This window comes from Salvelinus alpinus, chromosome 30 (genome assembly GCF_045679555.1).
Source record: "Salvelinus alpinus chromosome 30, SLU_Salpinus.1, whole genome shotgun sequence".
NCBI classification, from domain to species: Eukaryota; Metazoa; Chordata; class Actinopteri; order Salmoniformes; family Salmonidae; genus Salvelinus; species Salvelinus alpinus.
Genome location: NC_092115.1, coordinates 24,904,782 through 24,930,712, shown reverse-complemented (window position 1 = coordinate 24,930,712; position 25,931 = coordinate 24,904,782). Strand labels below are relative to the sequence as shown.

The 25,931-nt window shown below is 40.8% G+C and overlaps 1 protein-coding gene across 1 annotated transcript; it reads left to right on the top strand.

The window, feature by feature from the left end:
- The first annotated feature begins 2,559 nt into the window (after positions 1-2,559).
- Positions 2,560-23,058, top strand: LOC139559827 (kinesin-like protein KIF2C). The gene is made up of 21 exons (XM_071376196.1): positions 2,560-2,942; positions 3,767-3,861; positions 4,136-4,219; positions 4,339-4,387; positions 9,255-9,383; positions 9,626-9,718; positions 9,936-10,036; positions 13,685-13,780; positions 13,876-13,930; positions 14,037-14,199; positions 14,317-14,407; positions 14,491-14,554; positions 14,803-14,894; positions 15,091-15,233; positions 15,619-15,823; positions 16,897-17,007; positions 18,668-18,735; positions 18,825-18,918; positions 19,849-19,932; positions 22,456-22,549; positions 22,681-23,058. The coding sequence occupies exons 1-21, from the start codon at positions 2,882-2,884 to the stop codon at positions 22,755-22,757; spliced, it is 2,049 nt and encodes a 682-aa protein (XP_071232297.1). The 5' UTR covers positions 2,560-2,881; the 3' UTR covers positions 22,758-23,058.
- The last annotated feature ends 2,873 nt before the right edge of the window (positions 23,059-25,931 follow it).

Sequence of the window (25,931 nt, the reverse complement as noted above, 5' to 3'; positions counted from 1 at the left end):
CAATAAGAAGAAGAGACTTGCTTGGGCCAAGAAACACGAGCAATAGACATAAGATCAGTAGAAATCGGATGATCTCCGTATGTGTGGTTCCCACCATGAAGCATGGAGGAGGAGGTGTGATGGTGCTTTGCTGGTGACACTGTCAGTGATTTATTTAGAATTCAAGGCACACTTAACCAGCATGGCTACCACAGCATTCTGCAGTGATACGCCATCCCATCTGGTTTACCCTTAGTGGGATAATCATTTGTTTATCAACAGGACAATGACCCAAAACACACCTCCAGGCTGTGTATGTCACGAACATCATCAGGGAAATGACCGGACCAAGGTGCAGCGTTGTGAGCGTACATTTTTCTTTATTAAGAATGTCGCCAACAAAACAAGAAACACCAAAAACGAACGTGAAGCTTACTAGGGCTTTACAGGCCACTAACAAAGACAACTACCCACAACTAAGGTGGAAAAAACAGGCTGCCTAAGTATGATTCCCAATCAGAGACAACGATAGACAGCTGTCCCTGATTGAGAACCATACCCGGCCAAAACATAGAAACAGAAAACATAGAAATAAAGAAACTAGAATGCCCACCCTAGTCACACCCTGGCCTAACCAAAATAGAGAATAAAAGCCTCTCTATGGCCAGGGCGTGACAGTGTAAGGGCTATTTAACCAAGAATAAGAGTGATGGAGTGCTGCCTGGCCTCCACAATCCCCCGACCTCAACCCAATTGGAATGGTTTGGGATGAGTTGGACGGCAGAGTGAAGGAAAAGCAGGAAACAAGTGGTCAGCATATGTGGGAACTTCTTCGAGACTGTTGGAAAAGCATTCCATGTGAAGCTGGTTGGGAGAATGCCAAGAGTGTGCAAAGCTGTCATCAAGGCAAAGGGTGGCTACTTTGAAGAATATAAAATATATTTTGATTTGTTTAACACTTATTTGGTTACTATATGATTCCATGTGTGTTATTTCATAGTTTTGATGTCTTCACTATTATTCTACAATGAAGAAAGTGGTATAAATTAAGAAAAACCCTGGGATGACTAAGTGTATCCAAACTTTTGACTGGTACTGTATACATACAGTATATATATAGCAAACAAAAATTAAAAAATATAAATGCAACATGCTGGTTCTGATATTTCTTAATTTTTAACTTTTGGATTATGTGTCTATTGTTTTATATTGTTGGCCGCCACATGTCTATTCTGGCCAGGCTATGTTGTGATTGAGTCTAATCTACCTATAATCTAGACTCATTAGGTTTTCATCCATTAGTTGAACTCAGGGAAATATGTTTTCATGGTCTGTAACCTGGCCAATCTGTATTAGCAAATCAGTTTAAACACTTGTTAGGCCTAATGCAAAACCGAAAGACTCATTTAGCCTTTTCAAAGCCCCCTACAAATGAAAGAGCAAACTGTTACAGTTTTTTACCAAATTGTCCAATGACTGTATTTTCCCACAAGCTGGGTTAAATGGCAGATAAAGTAACTTTTGCTCTTCCCGTAAAATTGTGTCACTTATCCTCCATCCACACAAATCAAGGTAATGATGTCCTCAGTCAGGTCCCAGGAACATCTTGGGGGGAAGGCTGGGCATCGAAATAAATGGTGGAAGGTTTCAAGCTCAAATCATTGATTACACTAAATAACATGAGTCACAGTAACAAATTGTTGAATTTGATTTGAGAGTCATAATATATTAGGGTGACCACATTTAAAATACCAAAATGCAGGACAACAGGATGTTATTGTGGGACATTCGCCGGACAGTTTAGCCTACATTAATACAAGTATTTGGCAGTTTTGGGCGGATGATACTTTTTGTGGACTATTCAGCTAACCATCCTAAAATCTCAAACGAAATTAGGTGGTGTTTTTATGTTATGTTGAATGCTGATGAATCATTACATGATCTTCCAAGACTGATTCAAATTAAATCACATTTTATTTGTCACATGCGCCGAATACAACACTGGTTCTTACCTATGTACAAGCCCTTGAATATAACTTTCCTAAACGAGCACAATGCACCATTGTGAGAAGTGGCGGATAACACTGTATACATTCATTGGTCATTTCAGAGGTTAAAAAAAACATGCCATGTAGCTGGCCGGCAGCTAGATGTTCCAAGGTGGTAGCTAGCTACTGCCACACTGTGGTTATGCATGTCATTGCATCATACACCCATATTTAAAATGGGAAATGCAAGCAATATGTGAAAAACGACATTAGTTCAAGTGAATGGTTTCTATTAAAGGTACAAAATAAAAGACTACCACATACTTATTCAAATGGATACGACACCTGCAATAATGAAATGTTTTTCTTCTATTTGTTTTTATGGCTAGAAGGGATACAGCTTTGGTCAAATTAAAGTCAAAAGTTTGAGTTTTTTTGCATTTTGGCTAACCTTAATCTAATCATCTCAACCTGCTATGTTATTTATCCTAACCTGACAGTGCTGCGTAAATTCTCCTGACCTGCTACGAAAATTCAAATCTGACATTAATTTGACAAAAGCTGGAGTCCTTTTAGCCATGACGACGTTTACGTTACAACCGTGTTGCCAATCTTGCCGAGCAATCTTGTCACAAGAGGACCACAAAGGAAATACGTCCTAGACTTTATTGCGTGTTATCCTATATGATTTTACTCATGTGCATATGACATGGGTGTCTTTTTAAAGTTTTATGTTTGCTTGTTTTTCAAATTATCGAATTAGGTAAACAAGCCTAAAACTAAACATCCTTGCCCACGACCAATGAGCATCGCCTTTTTCTACTTCCGCTGGCGTGAGACGACTTTCAAATCTTTGGCGGTTGACTGGCGTTTGATAACTTTTCAACATATGTCAACTGCTTACACGAATTAACATGGATTCAACTATGGCGAACCTTCTTGTTGGGCTTTCAGTCAACATCCAAAGAAGCGACGGTAAGCTGTGTAGCTAACATTTTTATTATAATGTTACCTTTTTATTTGACTAGGAAAGACATATTGAGACCTAACATTGGCTAGGTCTCTTTTTCAAATGTGCCCGCAATACAACCAAATATACACGTTACGTTAAGGTGGTTAGCTAGCGTTAGAAAGTTAGATTTGCCTCCCACATGATTTTGCTTCTTAGTTAGCAAACATTAACGTAAGTTATGCATTTGGCTGTTATTTGTTATATTAGCTACAGTAGCTAACTTTTTTTGTGTGTGTGTAAGTCAGTTACTGTACAGGTGAATGAGTTGAACACAGCTAACGCGTTAGCCGAATTTACTCAACACAACGTTAACTGCGAATAGCTAACGTCGTTACCTGTGTGGTTGTTGATTTACAGTAACTAGCTATTAGTCTGTCATTATTCCAGGTAACGTTACCTACTGACTTTAAATAGTTAACGTTAGTTATTGTAGTTACAAAGAAACAAGATGGCTAAATACTTTAGTAAATTTAGCTAGGTACAGTAGTTGACTTAGCTAAGGTTAGTTGGATAGGATAATGATGAAGTCATCCGTTGATTGTTTCTTTTAATAGTATAACGTTAGTTAGCTAACGTTACCCTTTTGTAGAAATGGTTGACTACCGTTACAGTGGAGTAGCTAACGTTGGTCCAGGCAGGGCATTGCACTTTGACTAAACTCTACGGTGAAGGAAGTTTCAAATGAACTCCACCAACTTCTTCCCCGGTGGAGTTTAGTCAGCTAGGCATTGGTGTGAACTTGCTAACAGGTGGTGTAAAGTGACTGATGGCTGAATGTGTTTTATAGGGCGAGTGCATCCTGCAAACGTCAAAACTGTTGATTCCACAACATCTATTGTAAAGGTTGAATGGTTTGAGAAATCTGTATGCAGGGGAAAGGAGGTAAGTGGTTCAAGAGTGCCTTGTCTATGTTACAGAGAACAATTAACTTAGTGCTTTTAATCTTGACTGATGCATTTTTGGGACCATATCAACAGTGGACTAATGAACAAAATACTAACATATTTCTTTGAGTGAAATATCCCCTTTTATACTAGTTTGAGTGACATGTAATACGTTTGGATTCATGTAAGCGCTATGCTATGTGCTGCAAGTTTTTATTTTTTATAAAGAAACTGATGTTTGTTGACATACTGCTGCTATTCCTGTCTTTTAGCTCGAAATGAATGAATTATGGTCCCTGAATGAAGAGCTTTTTGAGCACATGAAATCCGCTACTACACCTGCTCCTCCAGAGAAGGTAAGCATACTCTAGGGGTGGGCCTAGGAACTTGAGGTTCAAAGTGTATTACATTTGAAAGTTGATGGTCCTAAAGTCAGGAACAATGTTGCTTACGTGTGTGATTTTATTTTCTCCAGAAATATGAAAGCCGTCTCCGTTCATCCAGGATCCCTGCTCCTTCCAATCGTAAGTGACTTATCTTGAGAAGTTATTATGCTTAGTTAGAACAAGTTTTTTTCTGGGGGGGGGGGGTAGAAAATACTGTGAATTCAGCAAAAAATTTGTTTAGTTTATGAAATCTGATCAAGTATTCCCATGAATAAAAAAAGAGACGTGATTGTGTCTGTATGAAAGGTATGAAATTATTGTTCTTTTCAAATATCTTTTTGGGCTTAGTTGCGGACAATTTGCAGTGAACTAATTACTGTAATTATGTTCCGGCACCCCACCATTCGCCCTGACAAAAATCAGCCTGCGGCTGAATCTAGTTGCCTACCCCTGTTTTAGTGGTGTGTGTGAGATGGTTAATTATGGATATTTCCTTCATACGGTTCTGCTCAAGTGGGTCCTCCTGAGGAGACAGGTTTGCATGCAATGCATGTTCCTCTCTAAACAAATCATATGCTAAATCGCATTATATGAGATGGAATCCCATATAGGGCTGTTTTCCTCAGTTATACCTTGATTTGAAGATAAAATCACATAGTGGAACTGCCCTTGTGGTGGGACAGTACGTAATCTGTACATAAATAATTGATGAACTTTTTGGTATGTAATGGCTACCAATCATGTACAGAGAAGACCTATACCATACTGTTTACAACTAGAATTCCATTTTGTGACAATAGGTTCCAAAATATGTCTTTGTTCAATATTATATCAGCCTACTGTGGTTGACACTATATAGACATACACTGAGTATACACAATATTAAGAACAGCTCTTTCCATGACAGACTTACCAGGTGAAAGCTATGATGCCTTATTGATGTCACCTGTTAAATCTACTTCAATCAGTGTAGAGCAAGGGGAGGAGAACAGTTAAAGAAGGATTTCTAAGCTTTGATATAATTGAGACATGGATTGTGCATGTGTGCAATTCAGAGGGTAAATGGGCAAGACAAAAGATTTAAGTGCCTTTGAACTGGGTATGGTAGTAGGTGCCAGGCGCACCAGTTTGTGTCAAGAACTGCAACACTGCTGGGTTTTTCAAGAATGGTCCACCACCCGAAGGGTATCCAGCCAACTTGACACAACTGTGGGAAGCATTGGAGTCAACATGGGACAGCATCCCTGCGGAACGCTTTCAACACCTTGTAGAGTCCATGCCCCAATGAATTGAGGCTGTTCTGAGGGCAACAGGTGGGGTGCAACTCAATATTAGGAAGGTGTTCCTGATGTTTGGTATACTCCGTGTATTTGTACAGTAAAGTGACCCTAAGCAGTTTTGTTAAGGGTACTAGCACTCTTTCTAGTTCAATGCATTCCACAGAGGGCCGAGTGTCTGCGGGTTTTTACCTTTCAATTAAGACCTCGACAACCAGGTGAGGTTGTTTTAGGATCCTCATTGTTGCGAAAGCAGCAGCTACTCTTACATGTGTCCACATGAAATATGACTTAATACAGAACATTATTAGACAAGAACAGCTCAAGTACAGAACTACATACATTTAAAAATGGCACACATTGTCTACATATCCATACCTACACACTATCTAGGGGAGAGGCATTGTGCCATGAGGTATTTTGTTAAAAAAAAATATATATATATTTTTAAACCAGGTTTGCTGTTCATTTGAGCAATATGAGATGGGAGTTCCATGCAATAATGGCTCTATATAATACTGTACGCTTTCTTGAATTTGTTCTGGATTTGGGGACTGAAAAGACCCCTGGTGGCATGTATGTGTGTCAGAGCTGTGTATAAGTTCACTGTAAACAATTTTGAATTTTCCACATGTTTCTTATATAAAGAAGTGATGCAGTCACACTCCTCAACTCTTAACCAAGGGAGACTGGCCTGCATAGTATTTATATTAGCCTTCTGATTACAATGAAGAGCAAGACGTGCCACTCTGTTCTCGGCTAGCTGCAGCTTAACTAGGTATTTTCTTTTCACCACATGACTGGACAATAATCGAGATAAGACAACTAGAGCCTGCAGGACTTGCTTTTTGAAGTGTGGTGTCAAAGTTGAGCATCTCTTTCTTATGAACAGACCTCTCCACATCTTTACAACCATTGAATGTATATATTTTGACTGTGACAGTTTAAAATCTAAGGTAACACAAACTCAATTTGTTCAACAGAGGGGAGATCCTTACTAGAGGAATTAGTGACCTTAATTCATCAATCAAGTACAAGGGTGGATCGAAAATTCGCGGACACTTGGCTCTCCATGGAATGAGTTTGACCATGGCGTATGGCATGCCTGATTCGTCCAGCTAAAATTGAACACATTGAGAAGTAGTAGTGGAAAAGGAACTGGCCAGCTGTTTACTAGGCCTACATTGAAATCATGATATTTATATGGTTTAGTGTCTAGTGCAGTGGTGGAAAAAGTACCCAATCGTCATACTTGAGTAAAAGTAAAGATACCGTAACTTCTTATGGCTGCAGGGGCAGTATTGAGTAGCTTGGATGAAAAGGTGCCCAGTGTAAACTGCCTGCTCCTCAGTCCCAGTTGCTAATATATGCATATTATTATTAGTATTGGATAGAAAACACTCTGAAGTTTCTAAAACTGGTTGAATGATGTCTGTGAGTATAACAAAACTCATATGGCAGGCAAAAACCAGAGAAAAAAATCCAAACAGGAAGTGGGAAATCTGAGGTTTGTAGGTTTTCAACTCATCGCCTATCGAATACACCGTGGGATATGGGTCCGTTTGCACTTCCTACGGCTTCCACTAGATGTCAACAGTCTTTAGAACCTTGTCTGATGCTTCTACTGTGAAGTGGGGCCGAAGGAGATGGGAATGAGTAAGGTCTGCCATGAGCTGACCATGCGCGTTCACATGAGGGGGCTCTGTTCCATCGCTTTTCTGAAGACAATGGAATTCTCCGTTTGGAACATTATTGAAGATTTACGTAAAAAATATCCTAAAGATTGATTCAATACATCGTTTGACATGTTTCTACTGACTGTTACAGAACTTTTTGACATTTTGTCTGATTTTAGTGAACACGCTTCGTGACTTTGGATTTGTTTACCAAACACGCTAACAAAAATAGCTATTTGAACATAAATGATGGACATTACCAAACAAAACTAACAATTCTTGTGGGAGTCCTGGGAGTGCATTCCGACGAAGATCAGCAAAGGTAAGTGAAGATTTATAATGCTTTTTATGACTTTTGTTGACTCCACAATTTGGCGGGTAACTGTATGGCTTCCTTTTGTGGCTGAACGCTGTTCTCAGATTATTGAATATTGTGCTTTTGCCGTAAAGCTTTTTTGGAATCTGACACAGTGGTTGCATTAAGAACAAGTTTATCTTTAATTCTATGTAAAACGTGTCTTTCATCAAAGTTTATGATGAGTATTTCTGTTATTTGATGTGGCTCTGCAATTTCTCCGGATATTTTGGAGGCATTTCTGAACATGGCGCCAATGTAAACTGAGGTTTTTGGATATAAATATTAACTTTATTGAACAAAACATATATGTATTGTGTAACATGAAGTCCTATGAGTGTCATCTGATGAAGATCATCAAAGGTTAGTGATTCATTTGATCTCTTTCTGCTTTTTGTGACTCTTAAAATGGTGTGAAATACTTGTATGCTTGAGGAATTTTAATTATGAGATTTCTGTTTGAATTTGGCGCCCTGCACTTTCACTGGCTGTTGTCATATCGATCCCGTTAACGGGATTGCAGCCATAAGGAGTTTTAAAGTACTTTACACTACTGGCCTAGTACTCTGGACGGTTCTGACTTAGAATATGTGGACAAATACCTAGGTGTCTGGTTAGACTGTAAACTCTCCTTCCAGACTCACATCAAACATCTCCAATCCAAAGTTAGATCTAGAATTGGCTTCCTATTTCGCAACAAAGCATCCTTCACTCATGCTGCCAAACATACCCTAGTAAAACTGACCATCCTACCGATCCTCGACTTCGGCGACGTCATTTACAAAATAGCCTCCAATACCCTACTCAATAAATTGGATGCAGTCTATCACAGTGCCAACCGTTTTGTCACCAAAGCACCATATACTACCCACCACTGCGACCTGTACGCTCTCGTTGGCTGGCCCTCGCTTCATACTCGTCGCCAAACCCACTGGCTCCAGGTCATCTACAAGACCCTGCTAAGTAAAGTACCCCCTTATCTCAGCTCGCTGGTCACCATAGCAGCACCCACTTGTAGCACGCGCTCCAGCAGGTATATCTCTCTGGTCACCCCCAAAACCAATTCTTCCTTTGGCCGCCTCTCCTTCCAGTTCTCTGCTGCCAATGACTGGAACGAACTACAAAAATCTCTGAAACTGGAAACACTTATCTCCCTCACTAGCTTTAAGCACCAGCTGTCAGAGCAGCTCACAGATTACTGCACCTGTACATAGCCCATCTATAATTTAGCCCAAACAACTACCTCTCCCCCTACTGTATTTATTTATTTTGCTCCTTTCCACCCCATTATTTCTCTCTACTTTGCACATTCTTCCACTGCAAATCTACGATTCCAGTGTTTTTTACTTGCTATATTGTATTTACTTCGCCACCATGGCCTTTTTTTTGCCTTTACCTCCCTTATCTCACCTCATTTGCTCACATTGTATATAGACTTATTTTTCTACTGTATTATTGACTGTATGTTTGTTTTACTACATGTGTAACTCAGTGTTGTATGTGTCGAACTGCTTTGCTTTATCTTGGCCAGATCGCAATTGTAAATGAGAACTTGTTCTCAACTTGCCTACCTGGTTAAATAAAGGTGAAATAAAAAAAATCAAAAGGATGATGAACAAGAGTTATTAATCATACAAAGACTACTTAATTCAACTGTAGTGGTTAAGGTGTTAGGCTAACTGTACTCTTCTACTCAGTTCCACTTCCTAGAAAGTCCATACGGCAGACATGCTTGTTCCGGGCCCCTGCTCCAGTCTCTGAACCTCCTAAGACTAAACAAGACTTCCTGTCTTCAGAGTATCCAACCTCTGTCCTCAAAGCTTCTGGTGGGGGTTGCTTCTCATTTTGTGCTTTCTGATTTCTTGCCTATCCCTTATATGCTGCCCCCAGATCTGTTTGTGCTCTTTCCAACTCCATTGCTGTCATTGTCGAGTGACAGGGAGTTGGCATGACACAAACCGACTCGTGCTCAGGCTATGTTTCTTACTTTCATTCAAATAATGAATTCCATTACCCTCAATTTTTTCCCCCTCTGTCTTCTTGATATTCAACATGCTTCATTTTCCAGGTGTGCCCAACCGAGAGGGGAAGAGGAACGATCAGAGACAGACTGTTGTCCTGCCACCAGTCAACGAGACCAAGAGTGTCTTAGTCACCTCAAGTGAGCTTTAGGAACTTTGAGTCACACATCACTGTTTATCGCTCTGGACATGTATTCATAAATAGTTTTAGAGGAGTGCTGATCTACGATTAGTTTTGCCTTATAGATCACAATTAAATGAACATTAAATGGACTGGGGGACATGATTCTAGACTCTGAGATGCCCCGCTATTTTCGTGAGCATCATTCATCACATTTGATATCTTCTCTCTTTCAGACAAACGGAGATCCGTGGTACCCACAGACATGAGCAAACCAGTGAACAAAAGATTGTCCCATGCAGTCAAGAGTTCTGACATGGTGCCCAAGAAGGGAAAGGTATGAGACATTGTATAATGTTTACATGGTACTATTGTCCTGTGGAAATTAGCTTTCGTGAAGATGCAGACCCAGTAGGTCTATAGCTAACTTACCGTCAATTCCTGCAATTCATTTCTATTAGAGATGCACCGACATTACATTTTTTAACGATATCCGAAATTTTTCTTGACAAAAAACAGATACCGTTTTTCTTTCTTTCAAATAACAAGAAATTAGTGGCTTTTTTAAGCATTCTAGTACCGTTAAATAGTTAACACACACGCACATGGACACAGAGGTCTAAAGCACTGCATCTCAGTGCAAGAGGTGTCACTACAGTCCCTGGTTCGAATCCAGGCTGTATCACATCCGGCCGTGATTGGGAGTCCCATAGGGCGGCTCACAATTGGCCCAGCGTCCTCCGTAAATAAGAAATTGTTATTAACTGACTTGCCTAGTTAAATAAAGGTTACACACACACCACACTGACCAAAAAGTTATTTTGTTGGCATTTACATATGTCCCCATTACCAGTAAAGCATCATCAAGACCTATTTCTTTCACATACTTGCTGTGCTGTTTCATTCTCACATTCTCAACCAACAATGTTTTGTCCAGAATATGACTGCACATCACATACTAATTTAACACGTTCATACATTTTTTTACGTGGTTATTACACATTGATTACACATTTCATGTCACATCATTCATCGATACGTATGCTATGATGCTGGTAAAGTTGTCTCGCGCACCATCAGTGCTAGTCAAAAAAAGAAAGCTAGCTAGCTCATGGATGCAAACAATGTTCTTCCTCAAACATAGCAAAACGACAATCTGTTTCAGTAGCGATAGTTAGCTAGCTAACTATATAGCTAGGTATCATCTAAAATAACCCTAATTTATAAGATTTCTTATTTGATTAATGGTGTTCAGACCCATCTATGTGAAGCTACCCACAATAAGAATTAGCCACAATGTGGACTTTGCGGTTAGCCTTCAAAATAAAAGTATGTCAGAGACAGTGATGCAAATGAATACAAATAGTATAATTATGCCATAATTGAATAGATTGTGCTAAACGAGGTTGGAATGTTGTATAAAATCAGCAAAAGACAAATTGTTAAGTTGACAAATCTGAAATCACGCTGGTTGTATTATACTTTGGATTTGCATTGGGGGCATACTTATTTCACTGTACAGCCTTACCTATGGATTGTGGATCAATGACATTTAAAAAAATATAGATGTATTTAACGAGGCCAGTCAGTTAAGCACTAATTCTTATTTACAATGACGGCCTAGGAACAGTGGGTTAACTGCCTTGTTCAAGGGCAGCACGACAGTTCTTTACCTTGTCAGCTCGTGGATTCGATCTAGCAACCATTCGGTTACTGGCACAACGCTTTAACCACTAGACTACCTGCCGCCCACTGGGGTATTATACTTTTGAATTGCATTGGGGGCATTCTTATTTCACTGTACATCCTTACCTATGGATTGTGTAATAATGACCTGGGGTATCAGTCTACTCCGTGACACCCAGAGAACAGTAGCGTCGTAGCTCTTATTGCGGGACTCTGAAACAACTGTGAATGGAGCCACATTTATTGTCAACCTTTGTGTATTGAACACTATTCCAGAGGAAAAACAATACTGCGTGGATGTTTTGGAGCCTGATAACTCAGGAGTACGTTGGGAAAAAATATATTGGGTATGGACTAGACTGATACCTCATTTCATTGATCCCCAATCCTTAGGTAAAGCTGTACAGTGCAATATGAATGTCAATACACACAATAGGCTGACTGGGGAGGTGATTTCACACAGTCACAGTCTCGCGATAAGAGCTACAACGCTAATATTTGTGTAAACTCTTCACATTAGTGTTCTGTGGGTGTCACTGAGTAGACTGATACCCCATTTCATTGCTTCACATTCAAACCTTGTTTAACATTATCTAGTCTAAATATGGCATGATTCCACCAATTGTAACCTTCTGCATCACTTTCAAATAGGTACTTTTTTATTTTGAAGACAAACCGCAAACGAAACTATTGTGCCTAATCCTTATTGTGGCTAGCTATACAACACGGTCTGGTTGAGCCTCACTAGCCAGGTGAAGCTAGCTGGCTGCTTATAACGTTAGCTTTGGGCAATCGGGTTAAGTAGCTGAAGTTCAATTTCAATAGGCAGACAAGTGGCTACCTAGCTAATACTTACTCACAAGGATTCCTAAATCATTGCTAAGAATAATGAAAATGACTGCAGTTTCTACTGGTCATTGTTTTCAGGCTGGTTGTACTGGTGCTAGCTAGGTACCGAGCTAAAGCTAGCTAGCTACCCCAGAAGTTGCAGTCGAGCAAATAATGCTTTATTACCAACACAGTGTTGTAAACACATCATTCGTGGCCGGTATTTGCTTGTTTGAAGGCTTTGTACAGCTTTGACAGTGCTACTGATAGTAGTGGTGGCGCTTGGCTTGCACGTGCCAATTCAGAACACACAACATTCAATAATAGAACTGTGTTATTTGACGTGTATATTTTTTCACACGCAAAGACCCAAACGGCGTTCCATATGGTGTGAAGCTAATAGCAGTGACGCAATTACTGTGTTACTCCAGTAGGAAAACATCTGGAAAAATAGCACACTTGGTAGTCGAATCAATTTTTATTTGTCACATACACATGGTTAGCAGATGTTAATGCGAGTGTAGCGAAATGCTTGTCCTTCTAGTTCCGACAGTGCAGTAATATCTAACAGGTAATCTAACAATCCCCAACAACTGCCTAATACACACAAATCTAAAGGGGTGAATGAAAATATGTATATGGATGGCCGAGCGGCATAGGCAAGGTGCAATAGATGGTATATAATACAGTATAATACAGTATATACATGTGATATGAGTCAATGCAGTTGCATTACCAGGCGGTGATACAGCCTGACAGGATGCTCTCGATTGTGCATCTATAAAAGTTTCAGGGTTCTGGGTGACAAGCCAAATTTCTTCAGCCTTCTGAGGTTGAAGAGGTGCTGTTGCGCCTTCTTCACCACACTGTCTGTGTGGGTGGACCATTTCAATTTGTCTGTGATGTGTATGCTGAGGAACTTAACTTTCCACCTTCTCCCCTGCTTTTCTTTCAATGTGGATAGGGGGTGCTCGCTCTGCGTTTTCCTGAAGTCCGTGATCATCTCCTTTTAATTTTTTGGACGTTGAGCGAGAGGTTGTTTTCCTGACACCACACTCACCACCTCCCTCCTAGTGTGTACCGGTGCTCGACCAGTCGCGAAAGCCAATATCACTCATGACCGAGAACGGTTGATTGTCAAGGGCAATGAATTCCATTATCTTGGTTAATGGATTTCGCCTTTGAGTTGTCTCGCTTAAATGTTCTTACTCTTTCAAATGACTGCTCGACTTGTTGGCTGCTCGATGCACACATCAGACATTGTGGGCTAGGTTAGGAAAGCTGTGTTGCGCAAAATTTTACGTGGTGTCATTACGTCATATGCCTACATTAAATAGGTATGCACGTCAGCTTTGACATCAGTTTTCCACATCGGTGTTAAACTAGTGAAAGCATTTACTAAAATATTTTTAAATACTACAGACACACCAGTTTATCACTTTTCTTAAACATGTAGTTCTGCTTCCTGTAGTTTGGAGACACAAACCGACCGAACAAGCAGTTTTACCAGATGATTGAAGACTTCAGAGAGACCTTGGAAGTATTTCCTTTATCTCCAACGGATACGGTAAGATGAAGAACAGGTGTTGAAATGCGGAAGGTCATTTATAATTATTGCTAATATTAGAGAATGTATCTTAAATTATTATTTTTGGTCAACAGGTTGAAGCTCATAGAATTTGTGTGTGTGTTCGCAAGCGTCCTCTCAACAATAAAGGTATGCTTAATTGTCTGAAATAAGTACGTTTTAACTCACTCCTTGTATCATCACGCTGCATCTTTGGTCCATTCTAATGTTGAGTTTCTATGTGTGATTGTCTTAGAGGTGACCAAGAAAGAAATTGATGTGGTGACTATCCCTGGTAATGGAACGCTGCTTGTTCATGAACCCAAGCAGAAAGTGGACCTGACCAAATACCTGGACAACCAGGTCTTCCATTTTGACTACTCCTTTGACGAGTCATCCACCAATGACTTAGTGTACAGGTATTACGTTCTGTTCAAATACCGTTTGCATGTATGTTCTCGTTATGAAGTTTGTTGGGTGTATCAACATTACTTGTTTTTGCAAGACAATCACATACTTGTATTTCTTAATGATAGGTTTACCGCCAAGCCTCTTGTCCAGACCATCTTCGACGGAGGAATGGCAACTTGTTTTGCTTACGGCCAAACTGGAAGTGGTAAAACTCACGTAAGTCTTTCCCTTTACCTGTCAGGTTGACACTAGCAATTTTTTCTCATGTAAAATTTGTGCCCATCTTTTACCCTATTTAGACAATGGGAGGAGACTTTTCAGGGAAGAGCCAGAACAGTTCCAAAGGGATCTATGCCTTGGCAGGTAAATTATTGACTACTTTCTATCAGCATCAACATTACAATATTGGCTTAGTTATCCTTTTTGATTGTTTTCTGGAAATATTTTGATAGATATTTCTGAGGTCACTACTAAAGAATAGATCTTTCCACTTCACATTTTAGATGTTTTTTTTGTGTACGTAAATGTTATACATGACCTTTACTTAGGCCATACTTCCATGATGTCTTTCAGTGTCTTGTAACTCCTTGTTCCTTTTACTTGTTGTTTAGCTCAGGATGTGTTCACCCTTCTGAAGCAGAGGAGATATTCCAGTCAGGACCTGTGCCCCTATGTGACCTTTTTTGAGATCTACAATGGCAAGGTGAGAAGGAAGCGCTTGTAGTACTCCTCAAGCAGCTTGGGGATTTGGTTTTGTTGTTGGTGGAGAATCCATCATAATTGGAACAAATGTTTAGACTCATTTTAGATATGACTAAGGCTCTGTCCCAAATGGCAACCCATATAGTGAACTACTTTTGACCAGAGCACTACTAACACACTTGGCTTCCCATATGCAGGTGTTTGATCTGCTGAACAAGAAGGCCAAGCTGCGAGTGCTAGAGGATGAGAAACAACAGGTCCAGGTGGTCGGCCTGCAGGAGATGTACGTGTCGTGTGCGGAAGACGTCATCAAGATGATTGAGATGGGCAGTGCATGCAGGTACATATGTTTTGACTCCACCCGGAGTATGTTCAGTGAGGTGAAACATTCAAAATGTTAGATATACATGGAATGAATAGAGCTGACAGGATTCCCTATTCTTCTTGACGCACAATCATATCTTGTCAACACTACACATTTCCACCTGAATGTTCTGGAACATTGCGCCCTCCTGAACAGACCCCTGGTTTTCCCTCGCTCTGTCTAGCATGTGTGTTGTCTTCCGTTCCTGTTTTGTATTTTGACAAATAGGAATATCTCATCTAACTTTAGCATACTAAAGCCCTATAGAGTCCTTCAGGATGCAACTTATTTTAATGTGTTAGCAACTAAAGTAAGTGTGTAGTGATTTATTTGTGACGATGATTTGCTGCATCTTTCGCAGGACGTCCGGCCAGACGTCCGCCAACGCCAACTCGTCTCGCTCCCACGCCATCCTGCAGGTGATCCTGCGGAGGAGAAACCAGCTGCACGGGAAGTTCTCCCTGGTGGACCTGGCGGGGAACGAGAGGGGCACAGACGTCAGCAGCAACGACAGACAGACCCTGGTAGAGACGGCCGAGATCAACCGCAGCCTGCTGGCTCTGAAGGTGAATACATCTACTGTCTACAACTACTAGCCCACTGTTCTTCTATTTTTCACTCATTAGAAATCCTTTTACCTGAGATGTATTCATTTGTGTACACACCGTAGCAAAATGTTTTGCAACAGAAAATGGGAGCAGGTGTTTCTAATTGGACATGTTCAGTTACTCCCTCTGTTGCAGTCTGTTTTCTTCTGTTTTGTGCCTAGTGAATATGACCATGATCATATAGCAGGTATGAACCACCTGCATACCACCTGTATATACAGCAAAAGCCCTCATAAATGTGTAGGCAATGTCAAGATTATCAATGTAACAATATCTTGTGACTTCAAAATAAAAGTATTATTTGAGAATATACACTGAGCAGCTTATTCTGCAGGGGGTTTCTTTCTAAATGTAACTAAGTTTAGAGCTGTGAGCTGCAGCTCCTCACTCATTCTAAGCCAGGCGTTTCCAAACTTTTTGGGCCCGCGACCCCATTTTATTTATATATATCTCAATCAATCAATGAATGTATAATAATAAATAAAGTAATCAACGTTTACTTTTTTTAATTGGTGCTATTATTCTATTACAAATCAGTCTGACAGTACTTTTGACAGTATTTCAATCTGAAGGAGGTATGGTTTGAAGTGACTGAAATGCATCAGAAAGGTATTGGGATCGTCAGGCAATAATGTGTAGAAAATATATATATATATATATATATATATATTTTACCCTGTCTGATTTAGTGCCTGGTCTTGTCCACTCTGACCTCATGAATCCTTTGGCTTGTGGGCATTGTGGAAGGAAAAAGCAGACTCCTACGTGTTCCTGAGAGTCGTGTCTTTCAGTGGTGGGGGTCATAATACTTTGTAGTTTAAGCTGTTCAAAGGATAGAGCCACATTTTGTAGGAAGAAAATCACTGTTTATTACAACCGCATCTAGTGGCTACCAGAGGTTACTAACGTAACCCTGGTTCTATGGACAAAGCTTTATTTATTTTTTTTAATTTCCGTTTCTCTTGTGGGGGGTCGCGACCCCTAGTTTGCAAAATGCTGGTTCAAACCCTACTTTCTCCCTCTCCCTGTAGGAATGTATTCGCTCCTTGGGGATGGACAGCCACCACATACCCTTCAGGATGAGCAAGCTGACACAGGTGCTCCGAGACTCCTTCATCGGAGAGAACTCCAGGACATGCATGGTAAGGCTTAACTCCTCCTCTTTGGGCTTTAGTTTTAGAGGCACAATCTGAAAAATGGCTTATTATTAGCTACTAATGGTTATGGGGAGCAGGTAGCTGACTAGTGGTGTTTATTCACAGCAGTCTGATTTGGGGGTACAAGCTATTGGCCAGTCTTACACTTTTTGCCATGATGCTCCTATACTGTCCACATCTAAGTGATGGGAACAGGCCGTGGCTGGGGTCCCTGATGATCTTTTTGCCCCCCCCCCCCCATGGCGTTGCAGGTGTCCTGGAGGGTAGGCAGTGTGCACCCAAGGGTGCGTTCGGTTGAGCATACTATCCTCTGTAGCACCTTGCAGTCCGCGCCGGTGTAGTTGCCGTACCAGTGTGATGCAGCCCGACAGTATGCTCTCGATGGTGCTCCTGTAGAACACTGCGAGGGCCCATGAAGACAGGCCACATTTTTCCCCCCAGCATCCTGAGATTGACGAGTCTTGCCTTCACCACGGTGTCTGTGTGGTTTGACCATTTCAGCTCCTCGGAGATGTCAAGTTCCTCGGCGTACACATTTTTGATAGTCTCCATGGTGGCTCCATTGATGAGGAAGGGGGCGTGCCTAGCCTTGTTTCTCTTGTCCACAATCGACTCCTGTTTGTTTTTCTGATGTTGAGTAGATATTGTTTACCTGGCACCACGCCGTCAGAGTACTCACATCCTCCCTGTAGGCAGTGTTGTCGCTGTTGGTAATCAGGCCTACTACTGTCGGGTCGTCAGCTAACTTGATGGAGTTGGAACTGTGTGAGGCCACTCAGTCGTGGGTGTACAGGAGGGGACTAAGGTTGCACCTTGTGGGACCCCCGTGTTAAGGATCAGTGTCGAAGAGAGAATGTTGACTACCTTCACCACCTGGGAGTGGCACGTCAGGAAGTCCAGGACCCAGTTGCATAGGGAGGAGTTCTGTCTCAGGGCTGTGAGCTTTGTGGGAAACTTAAGAGGGCACTATGGTATTGAATGCCGAGCTGTAGTCGATGAACAGAATCCTCACATATTCATTCCTTTTGTCCAGGTGGGTTAGGGCAGTGTGCAGTGCAATGGCATTTGCATTGTCAGTGAATCTGTCGGGTGGTTGGCGAATTGGGGAGGGAAGAGGTGACGTGGTCTTAACTAGCCTCTTGAAGCACTTCATGATGGAAGTGAGTGCTACGGGTCGCTAGTCATTCAGTTACTTTCCCTTTCTTGGGCACGGGGATGATAGTGGACATCTTGAAGCAGGTGGGGGTAGCGGCCTGAGTTAGAGAGATTGAAAATGTCCAAAAACACAACAGCCAGCTAGTCTGTAAATGCTCTGAGGGTGCGGATAGGGATGCTGCCTGTGCTGGCAGCTTTGCGAGGGTTAACACGTTTGAATGACTTACACATCCTCTGTGAAGCCCGTAAATATGTAGCCCTCGTTGTCCTCAGGCACTCTCCTTGTCGTCTTAGTCATCATTGTGCTCAAAGCGTGGGGAAAAGAGTGTCTAGCTCATCCGGTAGGGTGGCGTTGGTGTCCGTGACGTGGCTGGCATTCTTTTTGTAATCTGTGATCGTTAGGAGCCCCTGCCACGTCCGACCCGCTGAATTGCTCTTCCACTTTGTTCCTGTAACCTAATATCGGCTGTAATGTTTTCTTATGTTCCAGATTGCTATGGTGTCTCCTGGAATGGCATCATGCGATTACACTCTCAACACACTACGCTATGCAGACAGGTACACTCAAACCCATGAATGGATAGTAAGTATCTTGTTATTGATTTTCAGTGGTAAATGTTTCTTATGTATTTTGGTCCTTGTCATAGAGCAAAGGAACTGAATGGGACATCCAGGGTGAATGATGCTGATCTTCCCAAGAAGATTGATGAGATGGAAGTGGAGAACAGCTCCTCAGAGGAGGTGAGATCAAAATACCTTGGCTGTGATAAAATAGTACTTTTTGGTCCACCAGCCACTGGCAGGTAGTTTAAAACATCGACTCACCACTCAATAAAATGCAACTAAAAGGACACCTACAAAACACAAACGGACGAGGATGCTTTGTAATGTTTCTAAAACAAATATATTACTACTAAGAAGTAATGTTGTATATTGTTTTCATTTCATATTTTTTGTGATGTGACTCTTAACCAAAATATCAAAGATGAGACAACTGTTCACCTGCTCCTTTAAGGTTGGGAGGTTACCATGGTTAGACATGTTTGTGCCTGTGAGATTGTCTGATTAGGAGCAGCGTTGTCTTCTCTTCCCTAGCAGTTGAAAAACAACCTCGCTTGTGAACGGAACTATTTTAAATAGCCAGGAAACACAATACAAAGTCTCAGTTCAGTAGACTTTCATTTCAAGTACGTTTTCAGCTTTTATGCCTCTGCGCAGCTCTAAACATGCTCACGGCCCCCAGGCAGTGTTGCAGTGCGAGGTGGGATAGGCTATAGGATTCGTATTTTGGCTTTGTGCGATTTTATTTGATCAGCTATGACACACAACTGCAGATATACTTTGAATACAGCTATTGCAGCATTTATTTGACTATAAATGTGATGTTGTTTTTATTCACAAAAGCGAGTGAAGTGCTCACACAGTGGAGCCCTGACCACCTTACCCACCAATGCCAAATTTTACCTGCATTTTGCAGTGGCGTTTGTTAATTTTAGACCCTGACTAGGAAGTGGGGTGCCATTTCAAATACATCCTATTAAGTTGCTTGTCACAAGAAAATGTACTTTTTAAAGAGATGATACTAGATACTTCCTGGTCTTTAGTCTGACATAGTATCAAGTGGACATTAGTGATGTGTTCAAGAATATTAACTCGCAGTCTTGTTTGCAGGACTCCATTGTGCCCATGACCGACATGTATGAGGCCATCTCCCAGGTGTCTGAGCTGGAGGAGTTAGTGCATGAGGAGTTGACGGTATACCTGTCTTTTTTCTCACCTCGTCTTAAAGGGAAATTACACAATTGTTCTACTTCATATTCATCATCTCTAGCACCACCCCAACATCAATGTATGTGAAAATGGTGCATTTCTATATTTGTAGTAAAAAAAGATATGTTTTTCCAATGTCATCACTGGTGTGCATTGTGATTTTAACCAATGGAGAGTAAGTATTGCCTACTAAATGGTTGTCATTGGAAACGCTTATCTTTTTTTGACAAAAAAAGCAACGCGCCATTTTCACATTGTGCTGCAGATGAATATGAAGTTGAGAATGTGAAATTTCCGTTTTGTATTTATTAGGGATCCCCATTAGCTACTGCCAAGGCAGCAGCTACTCTTCCTGGGGTCCAAACATATTAAACCACTTACATTACATATAAAACAAAAGCTAAAATAGTACATCATACAACATTAAACCACTACATATCTACAATACAAAATGTTTAATGCAACAATATCACAATGCATGCGTCTGTACCTTTTTGTGTGTGTCTCTTCACAGTCCCCCGTTGTTGTGGTGTATGCATGGGTGTCTGAGTTGTGTGCTAGTAGTTTAAACAGACAGCTCGGTACATTCAGCTTGTCAACACCTCTTACAAAAACAAGTAATGATGAAGTCAATCTCTCTTCCACTTTGAGCCATGAGAGATTGACATGCATGCCATTAATGTTAGCTCTGCGTGAACTTTTAAGGGCCAGCCGTGCTGCCTTGTTCTGAGCCAACTGCAATTTTCCCAAGTCCCTCTTTGTGGCACCTGACCACACGACTGAACAGTAGTCCAGGTGCTACAAAACTAGGGCCTGTAGGACCTGCCTTGTTGATAGCGTTAAGAAGGCACAGCAGTGCTTTATTATGGACAGACTTCTTCCCATCTTAGTTACTGTTGTATCAATATGTTTTGACCAGGACAGTTTACAATCCAGGGTTACTCCAAGCAGTGTAGTCAACTCAACTTGCTCAATTTCCACATGATTCAATACAAGATTTTTAGTTTGGAAATATTTAGGACTAATTTATTCCTTGCTACCCATTCTGAAACTAACTGCAGGTCTTTAAGTGTTGCGGTCATTTCAGTCGCTGTAGTAGCTGACGCGTTTAGTGTTGAGTCATCCGCATACATAGATACACTGGCTTTACTTAAAGCATGTCGTTAGTAAAGATTGGAACATTAAGAGGCCTAAACAGCTACCCTGGAGAATTCCTGATTATGTTTGAGAGGCTTCCATTAAAGAACACCCTCTGTGTTCTGTTAGACAAGTAACTCTTTATCCACATTATAGCAGGGGATGTAAAGCCATAACACATATGTTTTTCCAGCAGACTATGATGGATAATGTCAAAAGCTGCACTGAAGCCAATCAGTCATTTCTGTAATGACTGATTGTTGCGTGTCCTTCCCTATAAGCGCGCTGAAAGTCTGTCAATTTGTTTACTGTGAAATAGCATTATATCTGGTCAAACACCATTTTCCCCAGAAGTTTACTAAGTGTTAGTAACAGGCTGATTGGTTGGCTATTTGAGCCAGTAAAGGGGGCTTTACTATTCTTGGGTAGGGGAATGACCATTGCTTCCCTCCAGGCCTGCGGGCAAACACTTTGTAGTAGGCTTAAATTGAAGATGTGGCAATATCATCCTCTATTATCCTCAGTAATTTTTCATCCAGTGGGTTTTGTGACCAATGAGCCATTTGATTCAATGAATGATGGAATGGATTTGCCTTTTTTTTCCCAAAATGTCTTTCTAAGGTGCTCCAAAGATTTTTTACTATCATTCTTCTATATAATTTATTTTCGCTTCATAGTATAGTTTTTATTTAGTCACATGATTTCTTAATTTGCAGTACGTTTGCCAATCAGTTGTGCTGCCAGAGTTATTTGCCATACCTTTTGCCTCATCCCTCAACCATACAATTTTTAAAATTCCTCATCAATCCAAGGGGATTTAACAGTTTCAGTCATTTTCTTAATGGCTGCATGCTTATTAGTAACTGGAATAAGCAATTTCATAAATGTCAAGTTCAGCGTCTGGTTGCTTCTCATTACACACCACAGACCAGCAAATATTCTTTACATCTACATATGAATCACGACAAAACTTCTTGTATGACCTCTTATACGCTACATTAGGCCCAACCTTTGGAACTTTGGTTTTCCTAGATATGGCTACTATGTTGTGATCACTACATCCATGGATTTGGATACTGCTTTAAAGCTAATTTCTGCAGCATTAGTAAAGATGTGATCAATACATGTTGATGATTTCATTCCTGTGCTGTTTTTAAATACCCTGTTAGGTTGACTGACAACCTGAACCAGGTTGAAGGCACTGGTTACAGTTTGAAGTTTTTTCTTGAGTGGGCAGCTTTAAACATTCTGAACCTGTAACTGCACCAATTTTGGCTTAGATTGAAATATAATCAAAGATTTGACACATCAAATGACTTTGTATTGCATGAGTAAGTTCCATATGTCTTTGTTTTCTTATGTGTTGTCCAGAGGGCCAGTGATTTTCTCAAGCCAATGGAGATGCCATCATATGACATTGAGGCTGGGGTGACAGATATTGTGGACTACGCAAGAAAATTACTGGGTATGTGAATGTGTTGAGTAACCAGTTACTTTTCTAGTTCCATTTGCCTAACCTGATATCTAAAGCCAATGTTGATCCCAAGTGTGCCCTCTAGATGTTCTAACTTTGTGGCCTTGGTTTACTCTTGACAGACACAGTCCTGGCATTGCAATATGCCATCGATGGCGAGCGACTGGCAAGGATGACCCCCAATTCAGGTTATTGCTGAGAGGGACAGCCACTCGACTTGTTCACTTGGAAATATGGTGCTATTAAAAGTACCATTGAGTTGTGAATGTTTTATCATGCAGTTACTATTGTGCAAGGGTTCAATTGGACATAAATTCATTTCTGCTAACTTTAATTAATAGCAAAAGAAATAAAACATTACCTCTAACATTTAAAGCCTCTCACTACATACCATAGATGTCCATGAAAGAATGTTAACAATTCATGTTTTCAATGTATTTGTATACAAAATGGAATTTTGTCCTGTTTTAAAATGATTTGATTAAAGTTTTTTTTATGAATTCTATTGATATGTCATCCTTAAGGTAATGTTATTTTGTTGCATTTACCAACCAACCATTTGCCTGATGCTTGTGTTCTAATGTTTATTTTGTTAAAGTATTTTAAATGTGTTTCCCTGTGTTTGTACACATGCTTACCCCCGAGCTGCATTCTAGCCCCATGACATCAAGAGGCAGCTGGAGGATGACCCATGCGCCTCTGCCTAGCACTCAGTGCGGGGGCTTTTCGCCCCTTTTCTCCTTCTTGACCCCAAACCTCCACTATACACAAGTCCATCTTGTGTATACACACACCCTGCAAGCAAAAGTTGATACATGACAAATCAAAGCCCTAATAAACAGCTCACACTGAACAATTTTCCCCAAAGGATAAAAATAAACAAATTCTGCCTGCAACTGGGTGGCCCTACTGCATGGTGTGAGGCCTTGTAGTCAGCACAACTGTTTCCTATGAGCACAACCCCAGCCCCCATCTCACTGGGTGGTATTCTCCTCCCTTCTCCCAACCAACCCTCCCCCAACCAGCAGTCTGTCTGCTCATTTTCACAGGCAAGCGCAATGCGAAACACTTTCCAATGGCCTTGTATACCACAAGCGTAAACTTTTCTTTGAACTCGGCATCTCAATAATGGTTAACAAGAGCACGTCGGTTTTTGGTTATTCTTTCCTTATTCGTGATGACATGCTGCTCTGCTTTTTGAGTTTGTTTTTTTGTTGATAGAAAATAATTTGTTACCCGGACCGCACGTAACCACATCAACTATGGCTCATGGCCATATCTATTATCAGCCTCATTCTTGATGTCCATCTAGTGTTATGTTGCAACACTACACTAGTTTCAGAATTAAATTTCCCATTTCTTTGCGCCCTTTTCACCTGCTTGCCTCGGTCATTTGGCAGCTCCCTTTTTACTATAAAATAGAGATCAGAAACAGCACTCCCAACAGTGTGATTGGTACTTTCCTATAGTGATAAGTGTAGTCGGTTTTATAAAGGCACATTTATTCAGTTATACACCTTCCTAATATTGAGTCCCCCCCCGTTTCCCTTAGAACCGCTTCAATTTGTCTGGACATGGACTCTACAAGGTGTCAAGCATTCCACATGGATGCTGGCCCATATTGACTCCAATGCTTCCCACAGTTGTCAAGTTGGCTAGATGTCCTTTGGGTGGTGGACCATTCTTGATACACACGGGAAACGGTTGAGCGTGAAAATCCCTGCAGTGTTGCAGTTTTTGACACTCTAAAACTGGTGTGCCTGGCACCTACTAACATCCTGTTCAAAGGCACTTAAAACTTTTTTCTTGCTTATTCAACCTCTGAATGGAACACACACAATCCTTGTCTCAAGGCTTTAAAATCCTTCTTTAACCTGATTCCTCCCCTTCATCCAATAAGGGATCATAGCATTCACCTGGTCACTCTGTTGTAGAAAGAGCAGGTGTTTCTAATGTTTTGTATAGTGGATTAGCAGAGAACCTCGACCTACTACGTTATTCACACAATTAGATATGTGACTAGCAGTTGCGGTACTTATCTTTTATTCGTTGTCATTTTTAAACGGTAATAGGCTCATGTTTCAGACAGATTAATTCACCCATATCTACTATTTCACAACACTGATCATTTCTGAATTGTTAATCGCCTTGCCAAATCCCCTTATCTCATCTCAAATTCCTTTTGAATGGTGCTGGGATTTGAATCTGGAGCTGTGTTTTCATGTGAGCTTGGTCTTGTATCTTGGCCCTGAGACTTTTTGTATGCATCCCAAATAGAACCCCATTCCCTTTATAGTGCACTACAAAATGCCCTGGTCAAAAGTAGTGCACTATGAAAGGAATAGGGTGCCGTTTGGGATGCACATTTTTGACTGCCCTGGATTCCAGCTGTCCACATGAATATTTTCTCTGTGCAAAGAAAATTGGCAGTGGCTGTTACTCTGTTCCCATCACCTCCACAGACTAAATAAATAGACTAACCACCCAGCGAGTCAGTCCATCGGAGGAGAGCGGAGCGCCGGCCGGTCCTGTTTTTTTTCTTTTTTTCTGCCCCGTTCCCTCTGACCGTCTCCTCTTGCACTCTCCTCTCAGGACTGCTCTGTCTGTCTGTGGTGTTCGTTATCTGAACAGCCTGTATGTGTCTATCAACATGAGTCCTGTGTGTGTATCACTAAACACACCAAGATTATATTTTTAATGGAGCCAGTTATGGATACATCAGCCAAACATGGGATAGAAAGCATAGTTTGAATTCCTGTAGGTGTTTGTCGTCTTCTTTTGCAATGAAATTACGTTTTAACGTTTTATTTGGTTGATTAAAACTGTTTTTACCTTAGTTTACATGTTTTTTTTCACTAAAAGAGAATGTGACTAACTTTTTGTTCATTTATTGCTATTGCCTGGCTGGATATAATATTGCTTCTGTTTTGGGGAAAACAGTGCTGTATGAGTTTAATAATGTATTCTACAGTTTAACCAGCAGAGGTCAGTCTAACTGCAACCGGGGGAGCCATACGAGGGCTGCTACATGGGCCACTCAATACAGTACTCCTACAGTCTTTAAGTGGGATTAAATCACAAAAATTATGGGAGGGAACATAATTTAAATGTTTCTTTGGTCAATCTGTGAGACCTGTATGTAAGAACATTAGTGTATACTTGTAGTTCATACTCAAAAATAATTGTGTTTTTTATATTTTTTTATACAATTGCATTTGTAATGCTTTGCCTGAAGACTCCAATCTAGATAGATATACATTGTTAGACGTATGCAGTGCCTTCGTAAAGTATTCAGACTCCTTGACTTTTTCCAAATTTTGCATTGTTTTAAAATGGATTAAATACAAAAAATCCTCAGCAATCTACACACAAT